Below are 26,964 nucleotides of genomic sequence, written 5' to 3'. Positions count from 1 at the left end.
TGGTAAAGAATCTGCCTGTCAATGCAGGGGACAAGGGTTTGAGCCCTGATCCAGGAAGATCCCGCATGCCATGGAACAACCATGCCCATGTGCTACAACTATTGAGCCTATGCTCTGCAACAAGAGAACCTGCTGCAATGAGAGGCCTGTATACAGTGACAAGAGCAGCCCCCGCTCACCACAACTAGAGAAAAGCCCAGGAAGCAACAAAGACCCAGCACAGCTGTTAAAAAAATAAAAGATCCTGCATGCCCAGCTAACACACTGCACAGTTAGATAAATAAATAAATATTTTTTAATTTAAAAAACAGGAAAAAATTAATTAATATACACAGAGGTCATAGAAATTCTACCCCTACGCCAGACCAAGTGACCAAAGCAGTCTGTTCATATAACATGCTTAGATACAGAATTATTTATGAAGATTTAAGAAAGGGGTTTGTGCTTGGGGTAGTAGACTCATGAGGGAAGAGAGTCTGTTTATTTGGCTTTCTTAGCCTTGAATTCCTTATCTGGTGATAAGAATACTCTCTATACTCCTGGCATAGGGGGATCCTTTCACATGGGTGATTTATTTTCTACTTTTTGGAGGAATGAAGGAGAGGTCAGAGTGTTATTGCTTTAATATCAATCTTTCCCTCACCAGCTCTTTCTGCAGTAACTTTAACTCAAAACAATCAGTATACCACTGTGGTATGTTATGGGGCGGCCTGCTCCAAGCCTCAACACAGAGGTACTATGAAATGCGGGCACAATGCTAAATCCTCTGTGAAAAGTGTTAGTTGCTCAGTTGTGTCCGACTCTTTGTGACCCCATGGACTGTAGCCCACCAGACTCCTCTGTTCATGGGATTCTCCAGGGCAAGAATACTGGAGTGGGTAGCCATTTCCTCCTCCAGGGGATCTTCCCGACCCAGGGATGGAACCTAAGTCTCCTGCATTGCAGGTGGATTCTTTACTGAGCCACCTAGCAAGCCCCTATGGCAGCTATTAAGACATCTCCTGGTCATTGCTGAGTTTTTCTCACTGGACACTTCTTAAGTATTTATTTTCATATTTTAATGATGTTTGCTGTTTCTGGAGTACTTGGTAGGTTGCATCCGTTTTTTACAATCTGATCAATACCTCCTCTGCCACATGTAGGCAATGTCATGAAGTGATAATGTTCACCATATTCAACCAGATTTGGTATCAACTGGCTTTGTGTGACAATCTATAACACTAGCAATTTCTAGGACAATTCACCATCAATAGTGAGCCAAGAGATTGTGACAAGAGACAGGAAATATGGGAGTCCAGTAGTTCCTTAACCTTCCAGACCATAGAATTACCTGGGGATCTTAAAATTGCTTATTTAACTTATATGCAGAGTACATCATGAGAAACGCTGGGCTGGAAGAAGCACAAGCTGTAATCAAGATTGCTGGGAGAAATATCGATAACGTCAGATATGCAGATAATACCACCCTTATGGCAGAAAGTGAAGAGGAACTAAAAACCTTCTTGATAAAAGTGAGAGAGGAGAGTGAAAAAGTTGGCTTAAAGCTCAACATTAAGAAAACAAAGATCATGGCATCTGGTCCCATCACTTCATGGGAAATAGATGGGGAAACAGTGGAAACAGTGTCAGACTTTATTTTTCTGGGCTCCAAAATCACTGCAGATGGTAATTGCAGCCATGAAATTAAAAGACGCTTACTCCCTGGAAGGAAAGTTATGACCAACCTAGATAGCATATTGAAAAGCAGAGACATTACTTTGCCAACAAAGGTCCGTCTAGTCAAGGTTATGGTTTTTCCAGCGGTCATGTATGGATGTGAGAGTTGGACTGTGAAGAAAGCTGAGCACTGAAGAATTGATGCTTTTGAACTGTGGTGCTGGAGAAGACTCTTGTGAGTCCCTTGGACTGCAAGGAGATCCACCCAGTCCATCCTAAAGGAGACCAGTCCTGGGTGTTCATTGGAAGGACTGATGCTGAAGCTGAAACTCCAGTACTTTGGCCACCTCATGCAAAGAGTTGGAGGTCCATGACTCAATGGACATGAGTCTGAGTGAACTTCGGGAGTTGGTGATGGACAGGGAGGCCTGGCATGCTGGGATTCATGGGGTCTCAAAGAGTTGGACACGACTGAGCAACTGAACTGACTGACTTTTATTCTCCATGAATCTGCTTTATTTTTTTTTTATTTCCCCCTCTTTCTTTTTAAAATAAAAAAAATTATTTTATTTGTAAATTGTTGGAATCTGCATTTTTTAAAAAAAATGTGCAGAAAGATTCCGATGAGCAGCCAAGATTGGGAACTAATTTTGTTGTAGTGTAGAACCTGATAGCTGAAATTTTTTTTTTCTTTCCTTACTTCAAGGATGACTAGCTTGAATAAACATGTTGCCAGTCAGGTTCTTCTGTTTTTGTGATTTTAGTTGATTTCATTACTGACAGTTTGAAGGGTTGTTAGGCACTTTTTTTGTTTTTTGTCTTTGGGAGCTGTGCCCAAGCTTGTGGGATTTTAGTTTCCAGACCAGGGATTAAACCTGTGTCCTCAGCAGGGAAAGTGCTGAGTCCAACCGCTAGACTGCCAGGGAATTCCCCCTGGGTTTCCGTTTTTTTTTCTCCGCCCCCTACTCCCCCTGCACTTTAAATTCCGCCCCCATGTTTCAAATTCACCAATTGGGAAACTGCCAAACCCTAAACCCTCATCGTCCACCCCCAGGGAGGTCGGACACCAGGCCAGTGTGCTCATTTCTACTTCTGATCTCACTGTGCACCCCCGCCTGTTGTTTAACCTCCAGAGTCTGTAAGTAATCACTTTTAATTTTTTTTTCAGTTTCCTAATGATTATTGCTGAAGAACTACATTGGTTATTGAGATTGAGATGGTTATTTGTTATTGACTGAGATGGTCAGAGAACACTGGCTCATCACATCCTAAATTCAATTCCCTCTAGTGCCCAACACTTTTTCTGAATATTAGGAGTGATCGCTAAATTCATACTGTAACAATTTTTGCAATCTATAAAGATGGCTACCCAAAAGAAACCAAGAAAAGAATCTCAGGGGACTCTGATTTCCGTAAGCTATGGGGCAGGCTGTAGATCAATGTGGTAGATGGGAGAAACTTAATACAAAACTAACAGTATTAGTCAATACAGGAAATCCAGCAACCATTTCAACTGGTTTCAACGGCAATTGTTGAGCTTATAGAGGCTACTAGAAAAATTAAGTAAGAAAGTCAATGAGGTGTACTGCCTAATTCTCTGTCTGGCTCTAGCACTGTTTTCGATTGCATTAAACATTTCTCAAATAATACAGGCATATTGTACAAAATAACATTTCCTCCCTCCCTCTCCCTCTTCCTTTCCGATTCCATTCCCTAGGGTGAAATCCTTAATAACAGTTTGATGTGTATCCAACAGATTTTTCTGTAGCATTGCTCTCCTAGATGTTTAAAGTTTCAACGCAGAAGTAACGCACTTTTCACTTACTTATTAAAAAGACAAAGTCCTATTGACTGACAGCCAACAGTCCGTTGGCTCTCTTTCTTGAGGTTGGGAAGGCAGCCATAAAGAGTCAAATGCCATCTAAATAGTTTTTTGAGAAATCGAAACCTAAAAGACAGGAGCACATTTAACTTGGTTTCAGGAAACTGAAACTTTAAAATGGCGGGAACATTAAAATAGTGGAAACATTAAAATAGTGGGAACTTTAAAACGATGGGAACATTCTAGTTTCCTTTTTTAAGAAAATAAAAGCTGGGCATTTCTCCTGGGCTTGCTTTTGTGAAGCTGAGGATCCCTGAACAGGTCAGAACTCGGGTATTTTTCTCTTCAGCACCCCAACCCTGAGACTATCTAGAGAGACTGGAGCTATGCCTGTTCAACAGAAAAGATGGGCTGGAAAAAAGACCAAAGAATGCTAAGATAAAAATCCACCCTGTGGAACCCAAAGCCAGTGCTCTGTGATAACATAGAGGGATGGGAGGGGAGGGCTGTGGGAAGAGGGTATAAGAAGGAGGGGACATATGTATACCTATGGCTCATTCATGTTGGTGTATGGCAAAAACCATCACAATATTGTAAAGTAATTGTCCTACAATTAAAAAATGTATGTGTGTGTTAGTTGCTCAGTTGTGTCCAACTCTTTGTGACCCCATGGACTGTAGCCCACCAGGCTCCTTTGTCCGTGGGATTCTCCAGGCAAGAATACTGGAGTGGGTTGCCATTTCCTTCTCAAAAAAAAAAAAAAAAATATATATATATATACACACACATATATAAATAAATTCACCCTGTGGCTAGAGACCCTTTCAGATCTACTTTAGACAAGACAGACTGTGGTGGACATGTTATGCCCACATTTTTCTTAAGTGAAATAGACAGTGAAGAGAACTGGTCCTTTAATGGGACTTACCTTCTCGCTCAGGCCAGGGATATGGGATGCAGGATTCCAGCCAGACACCCTGAGGTCTGAGACAGTGGTGGAGAGGATTGTGGGGTGGACAGATAACCAACTATCTGGAAGCAAACTCTTAGATACATCAGGGAGGAACCAGAGCTTTGGCGGGAAGGGGTGACTGTCAGCATTTAATTAATGTCAGGTACCCAATTGGTTGATCTCTACAAAAAGGGTTTTGTTTTTCATAATATACACGCACTTTTGTTTTCAGGAAAAACTTAAATACATTAACCCAGAAGCTCAGACCTCATTGGATTTTCCAGGTTATTTTTTGCAAGTGTGTAAAAAGTTTGATTATTTTGTTTACCAACATTTATCAAAAGCACTGGAAATTAACTTGCCCAGCTTTAACAAATTGCTTTTTCTTTTTGGAGATGGGCAACAAACGAATGTATGATTATGAATAATTCAGCAAGTGGATGTTTGAAAAATATTTGCCAATCTGTAATAGGAAAAAAGTCACCTGCGACAGTAGGTATATATTTTACTAGACATAGGCAACACCTACAGACGTTCTGAGTATTTCCTAGAAATCAGTTGCCACACTCATCTTTACAATATAAATATGCTTTTATCACTGTAGTCGTAGGTGATTTCTTAGAATTTATTTATTTAATTTTCGGCTGTGCTGTAAGGGCTTTCTCTAGTTGCAGCGGGTGGGTGCTACTCTTCTTGCAGTGCACAGGCTTCTCTGTGGTGGTGGCTTCTGTTTGGTGCACAGCATGGACTCTAGGGCACGCAGGCTTCAGGAGTTGTGAAACTGATCGGTGAAACATTTTAGGGGGGGCGCTGAAGAGCTCCCATACCAACTCTTTTAAGTTCTCAGTGCAGAGAAGAGTTCAGGGAGAGCAAAGTGGTACATAAGAAGTGATCTATTAGAATAGGCGCTTTGGAGGCTTAGAAGAGGGTGAGCAAGAAATGCCGCACCCTGAGAACTTACTGGGCTACAGTTTTATAATCAAAGGAAAAGTGGGGAAGGAGAGAAGACCTTCTCTGTCTTTCTTGAGTAGACGTCATATTTTTACCATTAGTTCCTTCTCCAGGTTGAGCAGGGGAGTTTTCTTGTCCCTGCGTGGTCAAGCTAGGTCTACAAATTCCTGGTTTTTCATGTGTGCAGAGAGAATGTCCTAGGGATCATTAATGTCCTGAACTCACTGGGCAGGATGTGGGTCTCCTGCCACGACTGTTTTATTGTTTGGGGGCATGTCCCCTGCTTCTCTTGCATGAGTTCACTGTTAAGCAAGCCTGCTTGGTTTTATGGTTAAACTCACCTGCTCTCTTGAGTAATCATTAACTTATGAGTCTCCCATATTCTTTTACTTACAATCCCCTAGTGGAACTGACCGGAGAAGGCAATGGCAACCCACTCCAATACTCTTGCCTGGAAAATCCCATGGGCGGAGGAGCCCGGTAGGCTGCAGTCCATGGGGTCGTTAAGAGTCGGACACGACTGAGCGACTTCACTTTCACTTTCCACTTTCACGCATTGGAGAAGGAAAAGGCAACCCACTCCAGTGTTCTTGCCTGGAGAATCCCAGGGACGGGGGAGCCTGGTGGGCTGCCGTCTATGGGGTCGCACAGAGTCGGACACGACTGAAGCGACTTGGCAGCAGCAGTGGAACTGGCTATTTAATCACCTATTTTGTCCCTTCATTCTGTCCCTACCTGTTGCAGTGTGGGCTCCATAGTTGCACCTCCCGGGTTCTAGAACATAGTCTCAGTAGTTCTGGCACATGGGTTTAGTTGCTCTGCGGCACGGGCGAACTTTCTGCATCAGGGATTTAACCCGTGTCTTCTGCACTGGCTGGCAGATTCTTTACCACTGAGCCATGAGGGAAGCCCTAAAAATGATTTTTTTAGACCCAAATTAAATAAGGACAAATTACCAGAGACTATGCCTACAGTACTGACATGAAGGAAAGAAATAAGTCAAAGGAGGTAACTGAATCATGAACAGGATGTGGGCTTTATGGTTATCTGGTTTGAGTCTTGCCCTGTGAAATACAAGATATCATAATGCCTGGGGCAGTTCTGTCTGAGGTTGTGGGTCTCCTCTCTCTAGGGTCTGTTTTGTTTTGTGAGTGGCAATTTTCTCAGCCCCGGGTGCTCACAACCTTCCCCATTCCATTCTTCCCCTGGGGCCCACATGCAGAGGCTCTACTTCCCTTCTTTGACTATCATTTCCAAATCTACACACACACACACACACACACACACACACACACACACACACCGCGCGCGCATGCGCACTCGAAGAACACGTAGAGTGGTGAGGAGGGAGGGGGAAGAGCTGAAACGGGTACTAAAAAAGGGGGATGGTCTGCAGCGGGCTAGCTCTGTTCAGTCCTTTGTTCTGTGAGCGGGCCTGGCGGTGTCTTAGGTTAGGGCTTTTAGCGTGGTAGCTATCCCACAGTCTGGTGTGCTAGCCCGAGTTAGTTCCCTCAGAAAGGAATGCCTTGGGGCATTCAGGCCAGGTCCCTACTCTAAGCCATGCAGCCCGCGCCTCCCTGCCCAGCCCCCGCTTGCTAATGGCGGGTGCAGGCGTCTGCGCTGCTTCTCCGCTGGGGGAGTTACAGTTGGGCATGTAATCTGTGGGTTTTAGTTATTTATTTATTTTTCCTCCCAGTTATGTTGCCCTCTGTGGTTCCAAGGCTCGCCACAGACTTCGGCAGTGAGAGTGTTTCCTGGTGTTTGGAAACTTCTCTCTTTTTAAGACTCCCTTCCTGAGACTCCGTCCCTACCTCTTTTGTCTCTCTCTCTCTCTCTTTTTTTTTTTTGTCTTTTATATTTTTTCCTACCTCCTTTCGAAGACACTGGGCTGCTTTTCTGGGTGCCTGATGTCCTCTGCCGGCATTCAGAAGTTGTTCTGTGGCATTTACTCAGCGTTTAAATGTTCTTTCGATGAATTTGTGCGGGAGAAAGTGGTCTCCCCATCCTATTCCTCCGCCATCTTAGGACCGCCCCCCTGCAACTTGATTTTTTAAACTCTGTATTTTGTTTCTGATATCTATGTCACTGGGTTTTAGTTTATTCTCTTAAAGTGGTTCACAACATCCTTTTCAGTAAATATTACCATGTTTTATTTCCTTATTCTATTATTGATAGGCTACTTCCAAAACTGGGTGTTACAAATAGTGCTTAAAAAAAAGACTGTTCTTATCTCCTTACATGCATTGTTTACCCATTCATCAGTTGAAAAACATCTTGGTTGCTTCCAAATTTTTGTAATCATGAGCAAAGCTACTATGAACATTCATGTGCAGGTTTTTGAGGACAGGTACTCAACTCTTTGGAGAAGGCAATGGCACCCTACTCCAGCACTCTTGCCTGGAAAATCCCATGGATGGAGGAGCTTGGTAGGCTGCCGTCTATGGGGTCGCACAGAGTCGGCCACGACTGATGCGACTTAGCAGCAGCAGCAGCACTCAACTCTTTTGGGTATTGGAAGCATGGAGTCTTAACCACCACTGAACTTCATGGAAATCCATGGCTCACAGCAAAATTGAGAGGAAAGCACAGAGATCTCCCATATATCCCTTGCCCCTACACTGGCATTACCTTCCTATCATCAACACCACCCTCCACTTACCCACCCAGCAACACAGTGGTACATTTGTTACAATTGATGAACTTACACTGAAAGATCATGATCACTCAAAGTCCATAGCTTACTTTATGGTTCACGCTTGGTGTACATTCCACGGTTTGGACAAATGTATAATGACATGACATGCAACCACAACTACACTGTTATACAGAGTATTCCCACTGCCTCAAAAATCCTCTGTTCTCCACCTGTTTATCCTTCCCTTCCCACAACTCCTGACAACCACTGATCTTTTCACTGTCCCCACAGTTTTGCCTTTTCCAGAATGTCATGTAGTTAAAGTCATACAGTCCTTTCACATTGTCCTCTGTCACTTTGTAATATGCATTTAAATTTCCTTTTTGTCTTTCCTGACTTGATGGCTCATTTCTTTTTAGTGTAGATAATATACCACTGTCTGGGTGTACTGCAGTTTGTTGACTGCTTCCAAGCTTGGGAAGTTATGAATAAAGCTGCTAAAAACATGTTACTCCCTGTTTTAATCTAGGTTGAGACGCAATTTGTCATAAACTCGCAGTGAGTGGCTAGTTTTGGTTTCTATCTTTTGGGTTAGGGAGGAAGAAAAACAGTTCAAATAATGGACTTGAGTTTCCATCAAATACCAGGTCCTTCAGTTTATTTCTAAATATCTCTCAACTCTGTTTATTTCTCTTCATATCCACAGTCACTGGTGGTACACACCACCATCTTTTCTCATTGGACTATTGAAATAGCATCCCCAAAGTTCTCTTCCACAACTACTCTAGTCTCTTCCAATTCATTCTCCACACTGAAGCTAGAAGGAACTTTGTAAAAAAAAAAAAAAGTATATAACACACACACACACACAGTACATCTGATGCTATGCCTTCCTGCTTAAAATCCTCCAGTGGCTTCCCATTACCTTCAGGATAAAGTCTGAATCCTTAAAGAGGCCGCCCTGCCAGCCAATGTACAGGTGACTCTTGATCACCTTTCCAGCCTCTTTTCCTCCCGCTTTGTCTCTCCATCTCAGTGTTTCAGACAGTCTGTCCTTTAAACCTGACATATTCCTTCCTACTTCCTTCTGGAAAGTTTTTTCCACCCTTCTTCACCTAATTAACTCTTTACCTCATTTACATTCTTCAGATCTTAATTCAAAATGTTCCTTTTTCTAGAAAGCCTTCTCTGAACCCATCCCCCTTCCAAATGCCATATAAGGACAGTTGCCATTCTAAGCATCCCCAGCATTCTGAGTTATCACTTATTTAGCAGTGAGCTTCCGTAAGCAACGAGCATCTTGAGGGCAGGGACCAGGTTTGTTTTGTTCACCACTGTCTACTCTGGATTTAGCACAGTGATTGGCAAATAATAGATGTCCACTAAACAGCTGTTAAGTAAATGCGGTATTGCTTATTATTAAGAATTGGGAGCAAGAGAAATGTTTAACGATAGAGAAGTGTCCAGTTCATTAATACGTACTTGATGAAAAGTTTTATTGTCTTTAAAACATATAATTAGAAATATAATGACTTCAAATGTTTACAGAAGTGTTAATGATAAAAGCAGAATGCAAAACTCTTAATCTGATGCTTACAATCTGTTTTAAAAAATCTGTAATATTATTAAGATCATAAGAGATAAAGGAAGAATAGGTGAAAGAATTATTGAGTGTCATAATGTTGTTCATGAAATATATGACAATACTGAATTTTGTAGCAGGCCATAGTTTTTCATGTGTCAAACACTTTATATCTAATAATGTAGAAATTATATGATTTTGAAGTTTACAAAAGCTCACCAGTAAACACAATGGAGCCAGGCACTTAAAAATTTTCCTTGTTATAACTGCCCTGATGCTTTTGTTCTGCTATTGATGTATCTGAGCCCTCAACTTTTAAATCAAACCAATTTTGCTTTTCTGCCTATTTAAGAAGAAATCTACCAGACATTTCCCTTTATTGCTTTTCTTTCAGGTCTTAAAGGAAGAAGAAAGTATTAGGAGTTCTCAAGCTTTCTATGCCGTATAAAATAATCCAGACTTACTAGATAATAAAAGGCAGTTGCTGATATGATATCAGTTGCTGATATTAGTAGGCTTCCCAGGTGGCTCAGTGGTGACGAATCTGCCTGCCAATGCAGGAGACTCGCTTTCAATTCCCTGAGTTTGGAAGATCCCCTGGAATAGGACATGGCAACCCACTCCAGTATTCTTGCCTGGGAAATTCCATGGACAGAGGAGCCTGGCTGCAGTCTATGGGGTCACAAAGAATTGGACATGACTGAGCACACATGCAAACACAATACTTGAGAGCAAATATCCATATGAATAGACATTTGTCCAAATGTTTCCAATAGCATTTTGCATAAATAACCTGACAAGAACACCTTAAAGGTTATAAGATATAGAATAAGATATTTATAAATATAAAATATATCACAAGGAACATATCAGACAAATAAGTAAGATTGTGAATGACCTGGCCTGCCAATAATTTACTGCTCAGAATTCTGTCTCCTTGCCACACCTGTATTAACAACCCTTCTATTTGTTCAGAGCTCTTTTTAAATAATAAAGATGCTAGGAGCTTGGGATTAACATACACACACTACTATATGTAAAATAGATAATTGACAAGCACCTATTGTTTAGCACAGGGAACTCTACTCAATATTCTGTAATACCTTATATGGGAAAAGAATCTGAAAAAGAATGATATCTGTATATGTATAAGTGAGTCACTTTGCTGTACACCTGAAACTTGCCCAACATTGTAAATAAACTATACTTCAATAAAATTTAAAATAAATAAACAAGATGCTAGTGGTTTATCTAAAAAACAAAAATCAAACAAGCAAAAAGCAAAACAAATAAAAAAATAACTCTCAATCTTGTTAATTAATCAGATAATTGCTTTTTCATTTTCCAACTTTCTTCTGCCTGTCCATCTGTTATTCCTGTTCTTTTGTGACCTGGTTCTTTTTCCTAAATTCTTTAAATGTTGATGCAAATAATTTTATTTAAATTCTCTCTCTTACCGTAACAGACATTTAGGGCTATGGATTTTTCTCCACATACCATTTAAACCACATCATGGTAATTTGATGGATCCTAAACCATAAATCTCCAATAGTCATACTCTTTGTGTCTTTCACAGCAGTTAGTGTGCTCTTGGTGAGTGCCCATTAAATGTTTCCTGTGCTAAAAAAATTAATAAATGAAATATTTCAATGTCATGCTTCAGTATATAATCAAGCAAAAGAAAAAAAAAATTACTGTCTAGGTTGTAACACAACCCTGAGTCTTAAGAGCTCTCTCCTCACTATGGTAGTGTTGAGTTTTGTTGATTTGCTCAATCACTCCCAAATACAAGTTTTTTGGCATCATAAAGTCTTAGAATCCATTATCTTTCTTTCCCCCCATTTCTCAGGTCCACCCTCTGCCCTGGCCATCTCTGTTTTGTTAGAATGCATAGTCCAAAAGTTCAACTACTTTGTTACTCCAAATTCATACGCCTTGCTGCTGCTGCTGCTAAGTCGCTTCAGTCGTGTCCGACTCTGTGCGACCCCATAGACGGCAGCCCACCAGGCTCCCCGATCTGTGGGGTTCTCCAGGCAAGAACACTGGAGTGGGTTGCCATTTCCTTCTCCAATGCATGAAAGTGAAAAGTGAAAGTGAAGTTGCTCAGTCGTGTCCGACCCTTTAGCATGGACTGCAGCCTACCAGGCTCCTCCATTCATGGGATTTTCCAGGCAAGAGTACTGGAGTGGGGTGCCATTGCTTTCAGATGCCCTACTCACCTTTAAAAAATTTTGGAGGTAAAAGTTTTCTTTTTTATGTCATGAATAATTTCAAATTTACAGGAAAAAAATAGAGAACAATATAATGAACACCAGTTTGCCCACCACCCAGCTAATGGATGAAATCAATTTTAAAACTTATTTAGACACTTTTCAAATATACACAGAGGTAGAGAGAAGGCGAGAATAGGAGAGTGAATCTCCATTTATCAATCACCCACCTTCAATAATCATTGATTTTTTTTTTTTTTGCTAATAAGTGGTACTGCTAACCACTCAATTGCCCAAGCCAAAAATCCAGTTACTAAATTTTAATCCTTTCTCCTGATCTCTAGCTGGTCAATACAGAGCCATGTTAACTTTTATCAATATTTTCTAAATGTCTCTCAGAAATATTCACACTTCTTCATTCTCATGGCCCCTACCTACTGTGGCGCAGGCTACCATCATCTCTCTCTCTCACTCAGGTTACTGCAAAACCGTCCCTACTGGTTTACTCCTCTCTAATTAGTTCTCCACCTGTAAATAATGTGCCCTCTGCTCTTAAAAATTAATCATGCAATAAAATTTACTTTTGGGATGTGCAGTTCTATGATTTCTAGCACATGGATTCATGTAATTACAACCACAATCAGGATACAGAACAGTTTTCTCACCCCAGCAAACCCCACTGTGTTATCCCTTGTAGTTACCACTTCCCTCCCCATAACCCTTGGCGACTATGGATCCGTTCCTCAGTAATGTGTCTTTTACAATGTCTGTGTGCTCATGTCACTCCCTTCCTCAAAAGGCTTCTTGGGCTTTCTACTGTTGTAAGCCCTTTTCCGACTCTCAAGTCTCCTCTCACCACTTCTCATCTCCCATTCTCTGTCACTCTTTTTTTTTTTCAGCTCAGTGTAAACTTTAAAAAAGTTTTATTTTATTGAAGTATAGATGCTTCACAAAGTGATTCTGTTATACATACTTTACAATAAATTAATAAATGCATTTTTGTGTGCTATGCAATCTACTGCTTCACCAACATGAGATATGTGTTTTCATGGTTTCAGTCGCAGAATAAACATGGAGAAACATTATTCACGTTTGGCGGTAGATTCATCTTACCCAGACTTGGTCATCAATGTAGGAAAAGTAACTCTTGGTGAAAGTAACAGAAAAAAGCTGCAGAAAGTTCAGAGAGAGAAAGAGAAGGTGAAAGTGATCCAGGCTGCATGTGCTTTATTAAACTCAGGAGGAGGAGTGATTCAACTGGAAATGGCAAACAACGATGACAATCTCGTGGAGATGGGACTGGATTTAGAAGAAGCTTTGAGAACACTTATTCTGTTTTCAAATCTGCAAGCTTTCTTCGAGACAAAGCAACAAGGGAGTTGTTACTACATTTTTGTGAAGTCTTGGAGCAGTGACACTTTGCTTGAAAACGTTTCTGTTAAGCCCCGCATTTGTAGCCTGAGTTCTTCGTTATACTGTAGATCCGGCACTTCTGTGTATCTCATGGATTCAAGAAAGGCATTCCATTTCCTGAAAACCAAGAAAACAAATGCAAAAAGCTCAGGGAAAGAACCTGTTGGTGAAATTTCCAAGGTTATACATCCAGACCTCCATGACGTGGATCCTACTTACTGTATTTTTCAAAAAGACCATTTTGAACGTGGTGAAGTCATGCCTTTTCCCGAGTCTCAATTAATAGAGTTTAAGCAGTTCGCTACAAAACACATTGAACAATATATGAAAGACACGATTCTAGAGTATATCCCTGCATTTGCAAACACTGAAGGAGGCTATCTTGTTATTGGTGTGGATGATAAAAGTAGGGAAGTTCTGGGATGTGCTAAAGAAAATGTTGACCGTGACTCTTTGAAAAAGAAAATAGAAGAAACAATACAAAAATTATCTTGTGTCCATTTTTGCCAATCTCGATGCCAGATAGATTTCACAGTCAAAATCTTGGATGTGTTAGCCAAGGGAGAGCTATTTGGCTATGCTTGTGTAATTGGAGTGAAGCGATTCTGTGGTGCAGTATTCTCGGGCGTTCCCAGTTCCTGGATGGTGAATGGTAAGGATGTTTGCAGCCTGACAACTAAGGAATGGCTAAGCATGATGATGGATACAGATCCAGGTAAGATGGAAAAAACTCCCTTCCTGTCTTTACTGCCTCTTCAGAAACTCCAATTAAACATATTTGCCATGGCTTTGACTTCTCACATCCATTAAACTCTGTTTTTTTTTTAATCTTCAAGTATCCTACTTTCCAAACAGGAGAAAATTTGGCTGGGTGATGACAAGCCTGAGTCCAGTGTCTTATAATGGGCAATTTCCCACATCAGATGAAAAGAAAATTTGGGGGGGATGATTGCCTTGCAGTGGTGTATTGGAACTGACTTTTGGCTGTTTATCAAGATTTATTAAATTTGCAGGATTGTTGTGAGCCAGTTGTTAAACAGTTATTATTAAAAATCAAGTTATACAAACAAAAATCAAGTTATACAGTTCCATAAATTATATTTAAAACAAATGTAGTAAATAAAAAACCCAATTACTTATAATACTACATTTTAAGATGATGTGTGCGAGGTTACTTACATCTATTGTATCTGCATAATGCTGCTACTGCTGCTGCTAAGTCGCTTCAGTCGTGTCCAACTCTGTGCGACCCCATAGACGGCAGCCCACCAGGCTCCCCCGTCCCTGGGATTCTCCAGGCAAGAACCCTGGAGTGGGTTGCCATTTCCTTCTCCAATGCAGGAAAGTGAAAAGTGAAAGTGAAGTCGCTCAGTCATGTCCGACTCTTAGCGACCCCATGGACTTCAGCCTACCAGGCTCCTCTGTCCGTGGGATTTTCCAGGCAAGAATACTGGAGTGGGTTGCCATTGCCTTCTCCATCTGCATGATGGAACTACTCTAAAATGATATGTTATGATGCATGTCTCCCTGACTCTCCATTTAGTGACATCATATTGGTAGCTTAAAATTGTCCATGGTGGGAATATTTACACCACAGAAAAGTGTACTAAAAGAATGTGCTCTATACCATAGAAGAAATAAAAACAAAATGCTATTGAGATACAGAGAGTGGTGACTTATATTGAATGGAAACACATTCAAACTTCCAGATAACATCTCTCTTATGATGGATTTGGCAACTTTCATATGTGATAAAGGCACTTGTCCATACAGGGTGAGTGGGGTGTTATCTTGCTATTATGTCTCAAGTCATGCCTAGAGAGCCATACAATACACCCACTCATATAAAGTCTTTTTCAGTGGTGAAGAGATGAACTAACATGTCAGAATAACATGAATTTCTTTTCTTTTTTGTTAAGATCTTACACAGCTGTGCAGAGACTTTGAATCTCAGCTGAGTCTGTCTAACAGCCCTCCTCAGAGCAGACCAGTGTACTCCAAGAAAGGTCTGGAACATAAGAAGGATCTCCAACAACTCTTATTTCCAGGTAGCAACAATGGTTTGCCTACTTGACACCAGCCAGTTTCTGTGTTAGTAGAAGGGAGATAAACTGTTATGTTTGCTATTTAAAGTCCGAAAAGTACACTCTGCAAAGCCTGTGTGTACAAGGTAATAGTGCTACAAACATACTGATGATAAGTAGTTTAGAAATGAACCCTCCCTGACCTCAGTCACTGAGGCAGTATCACGTATAGAATTCAGGAACATTATTGCCCTTAAAGACCTTTTCGTCTTGTTCTTAAATAAGACTGATCATCAGTATTTCTGGTTATTTTTAAAAGTACAGATACCTGGCTCCACACTCCAGACTTCATAAATTAAAATATCTGAAGATAGAACCTTGTAATGTTCATTTTTGCAAGCTACTCACAGTATTCTGACCCTCATTCATATTGAGAACTTTTGATCTAGTTGAATTAGAGGCACACATTGAACTAAGAGCAAAAAAACTGCCCTCCTCTACCGAATTTACCAGAGGAGTGCCAGCTATGAATATGAAGATATAAGATTTACATCAAGATGGAACACAAAACAAATACAATGAAGATCAACTACAACATGCATAAACATGTTTGGGTTTGCTGCTGCTGCTGTTAAGTCACTTCAGTTGTGTCTGACTCTGTGTGACCCCATAGACGGCTCCCCGTTCCCTGGGATTCTCCAGGCAAGAACACTGGAGTGGGTTGCCCTTTCCTTCTCCAATGCATGAAAGTGAAAAGTCAAAGTGAAGTCGCTCAGTCGTGTCCGACTCTTAGTGACCCCATGGACTGCAGCCCACCAGGCTCCCCCGTCCCTGGGATTCTCCAGGCAAGAACACTGGAGTGGGTTGCCGTTTTGTTTGGGTTTAGAACAGCACAAAATTGTGCTTCAGGACCAAGGATAGCATCTGTCCTCATTCCTCGCTCCCAACATGTTAGGCTTTACCTGCAAGTCCATTGCTGTCCTCTTTCTATACTTCTGGAGAGGAAAAACCACTGGATCAGCTATATGCAGTAAGGTAATGGCTTATCTGGCATTAGAATCTGATACATAAATGTCCTTTTGTTGTTGTTTAGTCGCTAAGTCGTGTCCAACTATTTTGCCACCCCATGGACAGTAGCCTGCCAGGCTCCTCTGTCCATGGGATTCTCCAGGCAAGAATACTAGAGTGGGTTGCCATTTCCTCTTCCAGGGAATCTTCCTGACCCAGGGATTGAACCCGAGTCTCTTGCATTGGCTGGCAGATTCTTTACCACTGAGCCTCGAGGGAAGCGTCCTATGTATGTGGAAATGTCTATTGAGGACCATTAAGTTAATAGATACTGATGTTCCAATTAAGATTTCTTTTTCACCTTACCTAGTTGAGCTCTTTGCATTCGTTTGCATATCAACTTATATTTTACTAATTGTCCACAATAAACAGTACTAAATCTAAGAATAAACATAAGCATTGATAATTATTTTTTAAATTCAATAAATTCTATTTTAGTAGAGCTTATTAACATTGAATATACTATATCTAAAAACAAAACACTGGGCTTTATGCTCATAGAGTGATAACCTATTATTGTGGTATAAAAAATAAATTTTCCAGGAATCACACCAAACATTTGAAGAACAGACACTATTCAAATTATTCCAGAGTCAAAAAAAAAAAGGAAAATTCCCAGTTTATTTTAAATGGGAGTAACAGTAATTGCAAAACTTGACAGCAATAGCATACAAAAGGAAAACTCAGACTAATCTTCCTTATGAATGAAAATGCAAAGACAGAACTCCAGAAATGAAAGGATGGATCAACCTTAAGAGAGTAATTATTATAATCCACCATTTCTTCATGCAGAAAATTTTATGATTGTCCTCTTATATACTGAAAAAGCATTTGAAAAGCATGAATATACATTTTAATTTTTAGAAGATAATAAAATAGCAACCCATAGATAATTCTTTAATATTATATTTATATCTATGTATTGATATCTATATCTATCAATGTCCCCCAAAGACCATTATGTTAATAGGGAGATATAAGAAGCATTCTATTAAATTTGGGAACAAAAGCATTATGTGCACTATTACAACTTTTGTGCAGTATTAATTAGCCAATGCCATTAAATAAGAGAAAGAAATTAAAGGGATAAAAACTGAAGAACATAGGATCATATTCAAGAGAATCCAATGGAAAACTATTATAAACAATAGAAGAATTCAGATTGAATACCAATAGTTATATTAATAACATTATATGAAGCACATGTCAAAATTAATATGCAAAAATTCAGTTTCCTAATATAACAAACAATCTACCCAATTTTCAATAGCAACAAAAAGTTCAAATATCTAAGATAAGCTGATCTGAGAAAAAATTTTAAATAATATTGAAGGACACAGAAGAAAAATATAATGGAAAAACATGTTATATTTTTGAAGGGAAGAAAGCTGTCAATTTTCTCTAAGTTATTTTATAAACTTAGTGAGATATTAATTAAAAAAAAAACAAGAGATTAACTTAACTTCACTGGAACTTAAGTGAAAAAATAAGTAAGAAGAGCCAGGAAATAAAAATCTGAAGAAGAAGAGAATAAAGAAGGGCACTCCAGATATGAAATCACTATAAAGCCTCAAATAGAAACAGAGTTATATTGGCATATAATTAGATCAAGGGTACAGAATAGAAGATGTGAAAATAGATGCAAACACATATCAGAATTTAGTTCGTGATGGAACTGGTCTCTCAACTAAGGGAGAAGAATGGGGATGTTTCAATAAAGAGACATTAGGATAACTGGGTGGTAATTTATTTTTAAAAAGATAGATTCATGATTTATACTATATACCAACATAAGCTCTAAATCAATCAAGAATTTTAAAAAAAAATCAAAGCCGTAAGTTTTCTAGAAGAATACCTTCATAAATGTCTTTATGCTTTTGGCATGAGGATTAGAACAATCAAGATTCAAAATCCAGAAGCCATGAAAGTATACTGATATATATGATTACATTAAAAAAAAAAAAAAGCAGTGTGCATGGTTAAAACAACTAAGTACAAAGTCAAAGGGCCATTGACCAGCTAGGAAAAATATTTGCAACTGATATTACAGAGGGCCAATGCCTCTCATATAAAAAAAGCTTCCAAAAGTTAATAAGGATAAAGAACAACTTAACAGAAAAATCAACGTAGTTCAGAGCAAATAAAATTCAAATGGCTTTCAAACATTTGAAAAGATGCCTAACAGTAATCAAAATAAGACATGTAAATTTAAACAAGCTATCATTTGTATCTACTGGATTGTTAAAAAAAAAAAATCTGATATTATCATTTGTATGCTATACTGCTATTTCACGGCATTTGTATGCTATGCTATGCAAGTCTTCCCATTCATTACTGGCAGGGATACCTATTGGTACAACCATGGAGGACAATTTGGCAATATCTACCAGAAGGACAGATGCATTTGCCCTTTTATCCAGTAATCCCACTGCTGGGACTTTTAAAATTATTATTATTTTGGCCATACCACATGGCTTGTGGGATCTTAGTTCCCTGACTCGGGATCAAATCCAGCTCCTCGCCAGTGAAAGTGCTGAGTCTTAATCACTGGACTGCCAGGGAGTTCCTGGGAGTTTATACTTTATATATACCTGGATGCACACTAAATGTCCAGGTCTATGTACAAGGTTACTCATTGTAATGGGCTTCCCAGGTGGCTCAGTGGTAAAGAATCTGCCTACCAATGCAGAAGACATGGTTTGATCCCTGTGCAGGCAAGATCCCCTGTAGGAGGAAATGGCAACACCAGAATTCTTGCCTGGGAAATCCCATAGACAGAGGAGCCTGGTGGACTACAGTCCATAAGGTCTCAAAGAGTCAGACACGACTGAGGATTGAGCGAATGAGAGTGCACTCATTGTAATATTCTTGTAATAGCAAAAGGTTGAGACAGGGGCTTCCTTGGTGGTCCAGTGGTTGAGAGCCTGCCTTGTAGCGTTGGGGTTGCAAGTTCCATCTCTGGTCAGGGAACTGGGATTTCATATGCCACGGAGCAACTGGAGAATCCATGGTTTGTGATGAAAGGTTCCACATTCTGCATCTAGGACCCTACACAGCTAGGTAAATAAATATTTATTTTTAAAAAGTTGGAGCAAACACACAAGAACCCATCAACAGGGACTTATGTCACATCCATAAGATGGCATGTTAGACAAATGTGGAAAAAAAACAAGGAAGTTCCTGGCACTTGTATAGAAAGATCTCCCACACATATTGCTGGCCAAAAAGATGTGAGGGCTGATCGCTTGTATTTACACGAAGAAGTTTTGGAAGAATAGGTGAGAAACTGGCAAAAAAATAAAAAGGTCTGTGTTAGGGGAGTAGGATGGAGTTGAAGAGGGAGGAAAAGAGCAAACAGGAGTAGAAGTGTTTTGGTATTTGGACTATGTGGATGTATTACCTAGTTAGAACTATTTTTTAAAGCAAATTTTCATTTTCAGGGTCTGCTATTATTGGATTCTGAACTCTCAACGTGGTAAATAATCAGTTCAGTTTCGGTTTTGAAGTGGGAGTCCAGATACTACAGATAGGGAAATCCACTATTGATTGACAGAAGTTTAGCTTCAGATTAAACACTATAAATGTTTCTTGAAAGAAATGTAATGACTCTCTGGAATTTTGTCTGTGCCTGGCATTATGGATACTAGAGAAAGTCAGGGGTTAGAGTACTGGGTAAGATCCGGCCAGCCCCGAAGGACCTCCATCCTGGGGTCCTGAACTGTGAGGTGCCCTCACCTGATTTCTTGTAGTTGGAAGAGCCATCAGTCCAGATACTTCAGGGATGTGTGTGTAACGGTTTCCCTAGACCATCTACTGCATAGCACAGGGAACTCTGCTTAATATTGTGTAACAGCCTAAATGGGAGAAGGTTTTGAAAAAGAATAGACACTAGACATGTGTATATTTGTGTAAAAGAATCACTTTGCTATACACCTGAAACTAACACATTGTTAATCAACTATACTCTAAAATAAAATACTCTTAAAAATATTTACTTATTGGACTTCCCCAGTGGTACAGTGATTAAGAATCCATCTGCTGACACAGAGGACTTAGGTTCGATCCCTTGTCTGGGAAGATTCCACATGCCACGGAGCAACTGAGCCCATGCTCCACAATTGCTGAAGCCCGTATGCCTAGAGTTTGTGTTCTGCAACTAGAGATGCCATCAAAATAAGAAGCCAGCGTACCACAGCTAGAGAGTAGCCTCTTCAACTAGAGAAAAACCTGTGTGCAGCAATGAAGACCCAATGCAATCAAAAATAAATTAATACATTTATTTTTAAATTTTATTTATTTAAGCCGCACTGGGTTGCAGCATGTGGACTTTTAGTTGTGGTATGCTTGCAGGATCTAGTTCCCCAACCAGGGATTGAACCCAGGCCTCCTGCATTGGGAGTGCCCAGTCTTACCCACCGGGAGTCTAGGGACTCCCTAATATAAATTAAAAAAAAAAATTCACACACATACACAAACACAAAAGATTTCCCTAGATCCATGGTGAGATTAGTGCTTAGTATGGATATGAAGTTCTGTGAGAACCCTGAGGAGAGAACAAACATGGGGGTTCTGGAAGGACTGGAAGGACTAAGATGTCAAAAGTAGAGGTTTTTTTGGAATCCCCTTGCTTTTTCTAAGATCCAGCCAGGTCTTAGTTGTGGCACACAGAATCTTCCACCTTTGTTGCACCATGTTGGATCTAGCGCCCCAACCAAGGAATCCACCTGCAATATGGGAGACCTGGGTTCGATCCCTGGGTTGGGAAGATTCCTTGGAGAAGGGAACAGCTACCCACTCCAGTATTCTAGCCTGGAGAATTCTATGGACAATACAGTCCATGGGGTCGCAAAGAGTTGGACACGACTGAGCGACTTTCACTTTCAAAAGTAGAGGAGGGCATTCGAGTCTCAGGGCACACCTACACAAAGGCACAGAGGCCCCAAGTCACATGGAGAGTGGTAATTACTCTGGTGCACATGGAGTGGTTGACATTTTATTGACACCTAGTCTGGCCCCTGTCATTAAGTGCCATGTAGAATATCAAAGAAATGAAAGGGACACATTGCCTCCACATAATTTCCTTGGGAAGCATATCCCATTATGTAATTAAAGAAAAATAAGAGCTATTTGATGAGGAGGAGGTGCTATGAACATCAAATGCTTTAGTGACATGCTCCACTTAGCAGCAGGGGTAGTCTGTGTGGCTTGCAGGGCTGTGCAGTAGAAACAGCGAGAGGGTCTGGTGTCCGAGACACCACTGGGTCCAGCCCTCGGCTCTGCCACTTCCCAGTAATGTGACCATGGGCCAGGCACTTGACCTGTTTGAGTTCCCATTTACTCATATGAAAAAGAGAACAGTCATTATATCTGCCTTGCAAAATTGTGAGAACCACAGATGCATGTCAACTCCCGGGTATAATCAACAAATGATGTGTTTTCTTATGTTATACTTCCTTTTGGTTTGGTTTCTAAAGCTGCATGTTAAAACATATCCTTATATCGTCTGTCCATCCAAAGATGCATGTTTCCCCCTATCTTTTAAATATTTATTTATTTATTTTTGGCTGTGATGGGTCTTGTTGCTGCTCAGGCTTTTCTCTAGTTGTGGCAAGTGAGGGCTACTCTCCAGCGGCAGTGCGTGGGCTTCTCATCGTGGTGGCTTCTTTTGTCACGGAGCACGGGCTCTAGGTGCTCAGGCTTCAGTAGTCGTGGCACGTGGGTGCAGTAGCTGTGGCTCCCGGCCTCAAGAGCACAGGCTCAGTAGTTGGTGCATGGGCTTAGCTGCTCCGCAGCATATGGGATCTTCCTGGATCAGGGATCGAACCTGGGTCTTATGCATTGGCAGGAGGGCTCTTTACCACTAGGAGTCATCAGGGAAGCCCTCCTCCCACCTTTTAACATCTCCAAAATCCAGATGTGTCTCATCATAGATTCCATCTCCTACTCACCACCACCCGGTGGTGAGTAGGCAAAATCAAGTTAAGCAAACATCTGGTACACGTGAGAAAGCACCACGGCAAGGAACAATAAACAACCACCAATGAAATATGGGTAATTTCACTGGAAATCAACACTACAGATCCAGATTCTAGAATGTGATCTGATACCACCACCACAGAATGACAATGGTCTCCTCATTCCTCCCCGCACCTCTTTGGAACAAATGATCATCGACATAAGTTTAAAACCCTGCCGGGCAAAGTTTATTCTCATGTCACAACATTGCTCCTTGCTCCCTCATGTCAAAGGAAGACTCTTTGTTACGGGTGCAGTCTTACATAGATCTGTGGGTGAGTGATGCTTCAGCAGAGTTACCTCAGAGTCTGATCTCAGGGTCTCCCAGTGCAGGGCTGCATGGAGTTTCCTGCTAGTAAAGTTCTCATGGCTCCATCTTCTCCACTGACATTTAATGACCACCTTCTTCTTGGAAGGGCTCTTCCTACTTCCATCAGTGGGGACTGTTCAGGGGCATTTTGAGATTCAGGTGCTTTAAGAGTAGCAAGGGAAAGAATAACTTCTCAACCAGCTACAAAGAGCACACACTTTATGCTATTTCAGTTATTCCTAACCATAAGAGATGTGCTATTTTTGTAAATATGGATTTCTGTTTGTTTTACAGATGAGGGAACAGTCTTAGGTTAAGAAATTTACCAGGGTCATAAACATAATGAGCACATAGGCTTAGATGAAGTGTGTCAGACTGTCAAGGCTTCTTTTTCTTCACTGTAATATAATAATGTTGGCAAAAGAATGTATATAAAATATGTAATTTATAATAATAAGATTGCAATTTAAGTATAAGTATTTAGCAATTTTGATTAATTACAATTAATCATAAAAATGTGATCTTTGCCCTTAAACATATAATCTTTTCCATATCTAGTGACACCAGGATGTCTGAAATATACCCCTGAATCTCTCCAGAAGGAACTGTTCTCGCAGAATGAAGGTTTGGAGGAATTAATAAATAGGCAAATAGACCCATCCTCCCAGGGAATTTTAATCCTTTCTACAAGCTGGGCTGTGGACCTGAACTTGGAAGAGAAGCAAGGAGTCATCTGTGATGCTCTGCTGATAGCGCAGAACAGGCCGCCCATTCTCTACACCATCCTCAGGGGGCAAGACGCAGAGGGGCAGTCCTATTGCACTCGCACCGCCTTCACTCTGAAGCAGAAGCTGGTGAATACGGGAGGCTACACGGAAAATCTGTGTATCATGACCAAGGTCCTCCACCTGAGTCCCGAGGGCGGTGCACAGTCCTCGGCGGGCTCAGGCTCTGTGATTGATTATCCCAGTTCCTATCACCTTGCGGACACTCAGCAAATGGAAGCTTTGCTGCAGTCCCTTGTGATCGTCTTGCTTGGCTTCCGGTCTCTCTTGAGTGACAAGCTCGGCTGTGAGGTTTTAAATCTGCTCACAGCCAAGCAATATAAGATCTTCTCGAAAAACCTCCGCAAGAGCAAAGAGTTGTTTATCCATGGCTTACCTGGCTCAGGGAAGACGATCATGGCCATAAAGATCATGGAGAAGATCAGGAACACTTTTCACTGTGAGACACAGGAAATTCTCTACATTTGTGAGAACAAGCCTTTGAAGAATTTTATCAGGTAAGCAGTTGGATTTTTTTTTTTTTTGGCCGTACCACATGGCTTAAGGGGATCGAACCCAGGCCCATCGCAGCAAAAGGGCCGAGTTCTAATCATTGGATGGCCAGGGAAGTCCCAAGCAGGTGGATCTTAGAGTCAGCAAATGAGGTTCTATCTAAATTCACTCCACATCCCTGACAACCTGAATCACCTTGTTTCTTGAGAGTAAGATGGTAAAATGATCTGTGGCAACAATACTGTATTTGCAGGAGTATGATCATTTTCTTCCTTTACTGACTCCAGAGAAAACCGGGATGTGACTTTTTTATTTTCACAGGGGCAAAAATATCTGCCAGGCAGTGACCCGGAAGAGCTTCATGAAATATGACTTTGAATACATTCAACATATCATCATCGATGAAGCTCAGAATTTCCGCACTGAAGATGGGGACTGGTATATAAAGGCGAAAACCATCACTCAGAGAGACGTGGATTGCCCAAGAATTCTCTGGATCTTTCTGGACTACTTTCAGACCAGCCACATGGAGCGCATCGGCCTCCCTGCTCTCTCAGCCCAGTATCCGAGGGAAGAGCTCACCAGAGTGGTACGCAATGCAGGTCAAATAGCTGGATATCTACGACGTGTATTGCAGAAGGTCAGGAAAAATCCTCCGTGTAACATCCCCCATGAGCCCCTGAAGATGTGCCTTAAAGCTGAATGGGCTCGGGATGTTCAGGGAACCTTACATATTAAGAAGAACTTAACTCTGAATGCAATAGTGACGCACGTGGCAGACACCTGCAAGCTTCTCTTTGAAAGGGGTTATTCTCCCAAGGATGTTGCTGTGCTTGTCAGCACTGCAAAAGATGTGGAGAAATACCAGCAGAAGCTCTTGCAAGCAATGAGGAAGAAAAGGATAGTGTATCTCACCGATGCGAGTGACCTGGGGGGTGATCACATGGTGTTGGACAGTGTCCGAAGATTCTCAGGTCTGGAAAGGAGCATTGTGTTTGGGATCCATCCAAGCACCATGGAGCCAGCTATCTTATACAACATTCTTGTCTGTCTGGCATCCAGAGCGAATCAACAGCTACATATTCTGTGGCAGCGTGACATTTAAGAATTCCAAACCAAAATGGGATGAGGCGATTTGCTCTCTCAGTATCCATGGATGGCAATCTGATTGGTGTTGGAATAAACTTGTCTTTTCCATTCATGGGTCAGCTAGAGATTTGGGCAGAGCTGACATACAGAATCTGGAACTTCCCTCTCTGGCTCTCTCCTTTCAGGGATTCCTCCCCAAACTCCTGGTAGCTATTGTCCCAAATTCTGCCCCTGATTCTTCCAACCAGAAGGATAGTGGTTTTCTGAAGGAGCTTTAATCACCCTGCACAGCACAGACTGTGACCTGCCCTATGGCTAAAAGCCATAAAAACAATACATTTGTCCTGTGGCCATTGTTTCTTCTAAGTCTGGACCCTTATAGTGTATTTTTTAAAAAATTTGTCCAGGATCTATAGTTAATCTGCAGAAGGGTGGTCTGGTTGGGACTACTTGGCCAAAGTAGAAGCAGAATTCTTGTTTCCAGAATTCTTTACATTTCTGTATGTCGCATTGATCCAGGATTTGGGAGATTCCCAAGATAGTTCAGACAGCAACTTAGTGGGTCTTAATAACTTTTGGCAGAACAGAGAGCACTGTACAATTATTTAATCTTTTACAAGTGTAAGTTCCATTTTTTTTGTCCTCAGAATATCCCAGATCAAGCTTTAATCATGATAGTAAGCATTGATTGTCACTTTACAAAGAAATAATAAGCCAATATAAAACAAAACTAAAGCCATTTTCTCTTTAAGTGAGAGCATTAGAGACCAAAATCTGCTTCTAAAGGCGCACACAGGTTATTAAGTAAACAGAACTAGGAAAAATACAGTCTTTACAGATCAACTTCTCAACTTCGCTCTACTTAATGTTCTATAACATATCAACTTAAAATTTAAATCAAGTATATTCTTGAACTGTAATTTCCCCCTTTACTTTTATATTTTGGTGGGCCAGTCTTATGGACTGAACATTTGTGTCCCTCCAAAATTCATAGGTTGAAGCCCTAACGTTTAGTGTGGATCTATAAGGAAGTCATTAAGGTTAAATGAGGTCATAGGAGGGGGTCTTGATCTCCTAAGATTGGAGACCTTATGAGAAGAGACATCCAAGAGCTCTTTCTGTCTCTTTCTCTGTCCACACACAAACACGAGGTCAAGTGAACACAGAGAGAGATGGTGGCCACTTCCAAGTCAAGAGAAGAGGCTCCAAGATGAAACAACTCCTACTGACACCATGATCTTAGATTCTCAGCATCTAGAACTTTGTGAAATAAATTTCTGTTCTTTAAGCCACCCAGTCTGTGGCATTTTGTTATTACATCCTGAGCAGACTAACATAGCCACAAAATTATTCTTCTAACTAAAACACTGATAATAGTGTTAGTTGCTCAGTCATGTCCGACTCTTTGCAACCCCATGGACTATAGCTCACCAGGCTCTTCTAACCATGGAATTCTCCAGGCAAGAATACTGGAGTGGATAGCTATTCCCTTCTCCAGGGGATCTTTCTGACCCAGGAATCGAACCCAGGCCTCCCACATCGCAGGCAGATTCTTCACCATCTAAGCCACCAGGGAAGTCCTGCTACTTAATAACGCTAATGCATTTCTTATTTTTCTGTCTATACAAAACATTTGAAAAATGTTTCTGGTTTAAAAAATAACCACAAAATATTTGTACAACTAATGGAAATTTAAAACATTACATGACTAATATTCCACTTATTACTAGTCCTATTCTACTCCCCTTCTCCCATATTATAAGTTGTAAATTTTTCTTTCTCCTGTCTGTGTTTGCACATGGAATTCCACCCTCTTGACTTGAAACTGTAGGCTCTTCTAACTTCAGCAAAATAAGGAAAAAGTGTTCTTTCTTTCTGAGTGCATTAAATCAGCTACAACACTGCATCAAATAGTTATCTTTGTAAATGCTGTTTCTAATAAAATTGGTTTTGTAAGGTC

At 40.8% G+C, this 26,964-nt stretch overlaps 1 protein-coding gene and 2 long non-coding RNA genes across 4 annotated transcripts in view; 1 reads left to right on the top strand and 2 right to left on the bottom strand.

Moving 5' to 3' along the window:
* The window catches only part of LOC147352567 (uncharacterized), a 7,464-nt gene extending 2,919 nt beyond the window's left edge, over positions 1-4,545 (bottom strand). Inside the window, exon 1 of the long non-coding RNA XR_015148262.1 lies at positions 4,407-4,545. This is a non-coding gene — a long non-coding RNA (uncharacterized LOC147352567). The remainder of the gene's footprint in view (positions 1-4,406) is intronic.
* Positions 1-7,422, bottom strand: part of LOC147352566 (uncharacterized) — a 13,195-nt gene extending 5,773 nt beyond the window's left edge. Inside the window, exons 1-2 of one of the 2 annotated variants that reach the window (XR_015148260.1) lie at positions 7,250-7,422; positions 6,117-6,292 (exon numbers count right to left, since the gene is read on the bottom strand). This is a non-coding gene — a long non-coding RNA (uncharacterized LOC147352566). The remainder of the gene's footprint in view (positions 1-6,116; positions 6,293-7,249) is intronic. The other variant, XR_015148261.1, reaches the window with a different exon arrangement.
* Positions 2,664-26,964, top strand: SLFN11 (schlafen family member 11). The gene is made up of 5 exons (XM_086360315.1): positions 2,664-2,794; positions 12,867-13,936; positions 15,141-15,269; positions 23,197-23,920; positions 24,237-26,964. The coding sequence occupies exons 2-5, from the start codon at positions 12,880-12,882 to the stop codon at positions 25,018-25,020; spliced, it is 2,694 nt and encodes an 897-aa protein (XP_086216441.1). The 5' UTR covers positions 2,664-2,794; positions 12,867-12,879; the 3' UTR covers positions 25,021-26,964.

This window comes from Bos grunniens, chromosome 19 (assembly GCF_055505025.1).
Source record: "Bos grunniens cultivar Pamir isolate PY7600 chromosome 19, Bosgru_T2T1.0, whole genome shotgun sequence".
NCBI classification, from domain to species: Eukaryota; Metazoa; Chordata; class Mammalia; order Artiodactyla; family Bovidae; genus Bos; species Bos grunniens.
The sequence above is the reverse complement of the archived record's forward strand: the minus strand, read 5'-3'. Positions and strand labels throughout refer to the sequence as shown.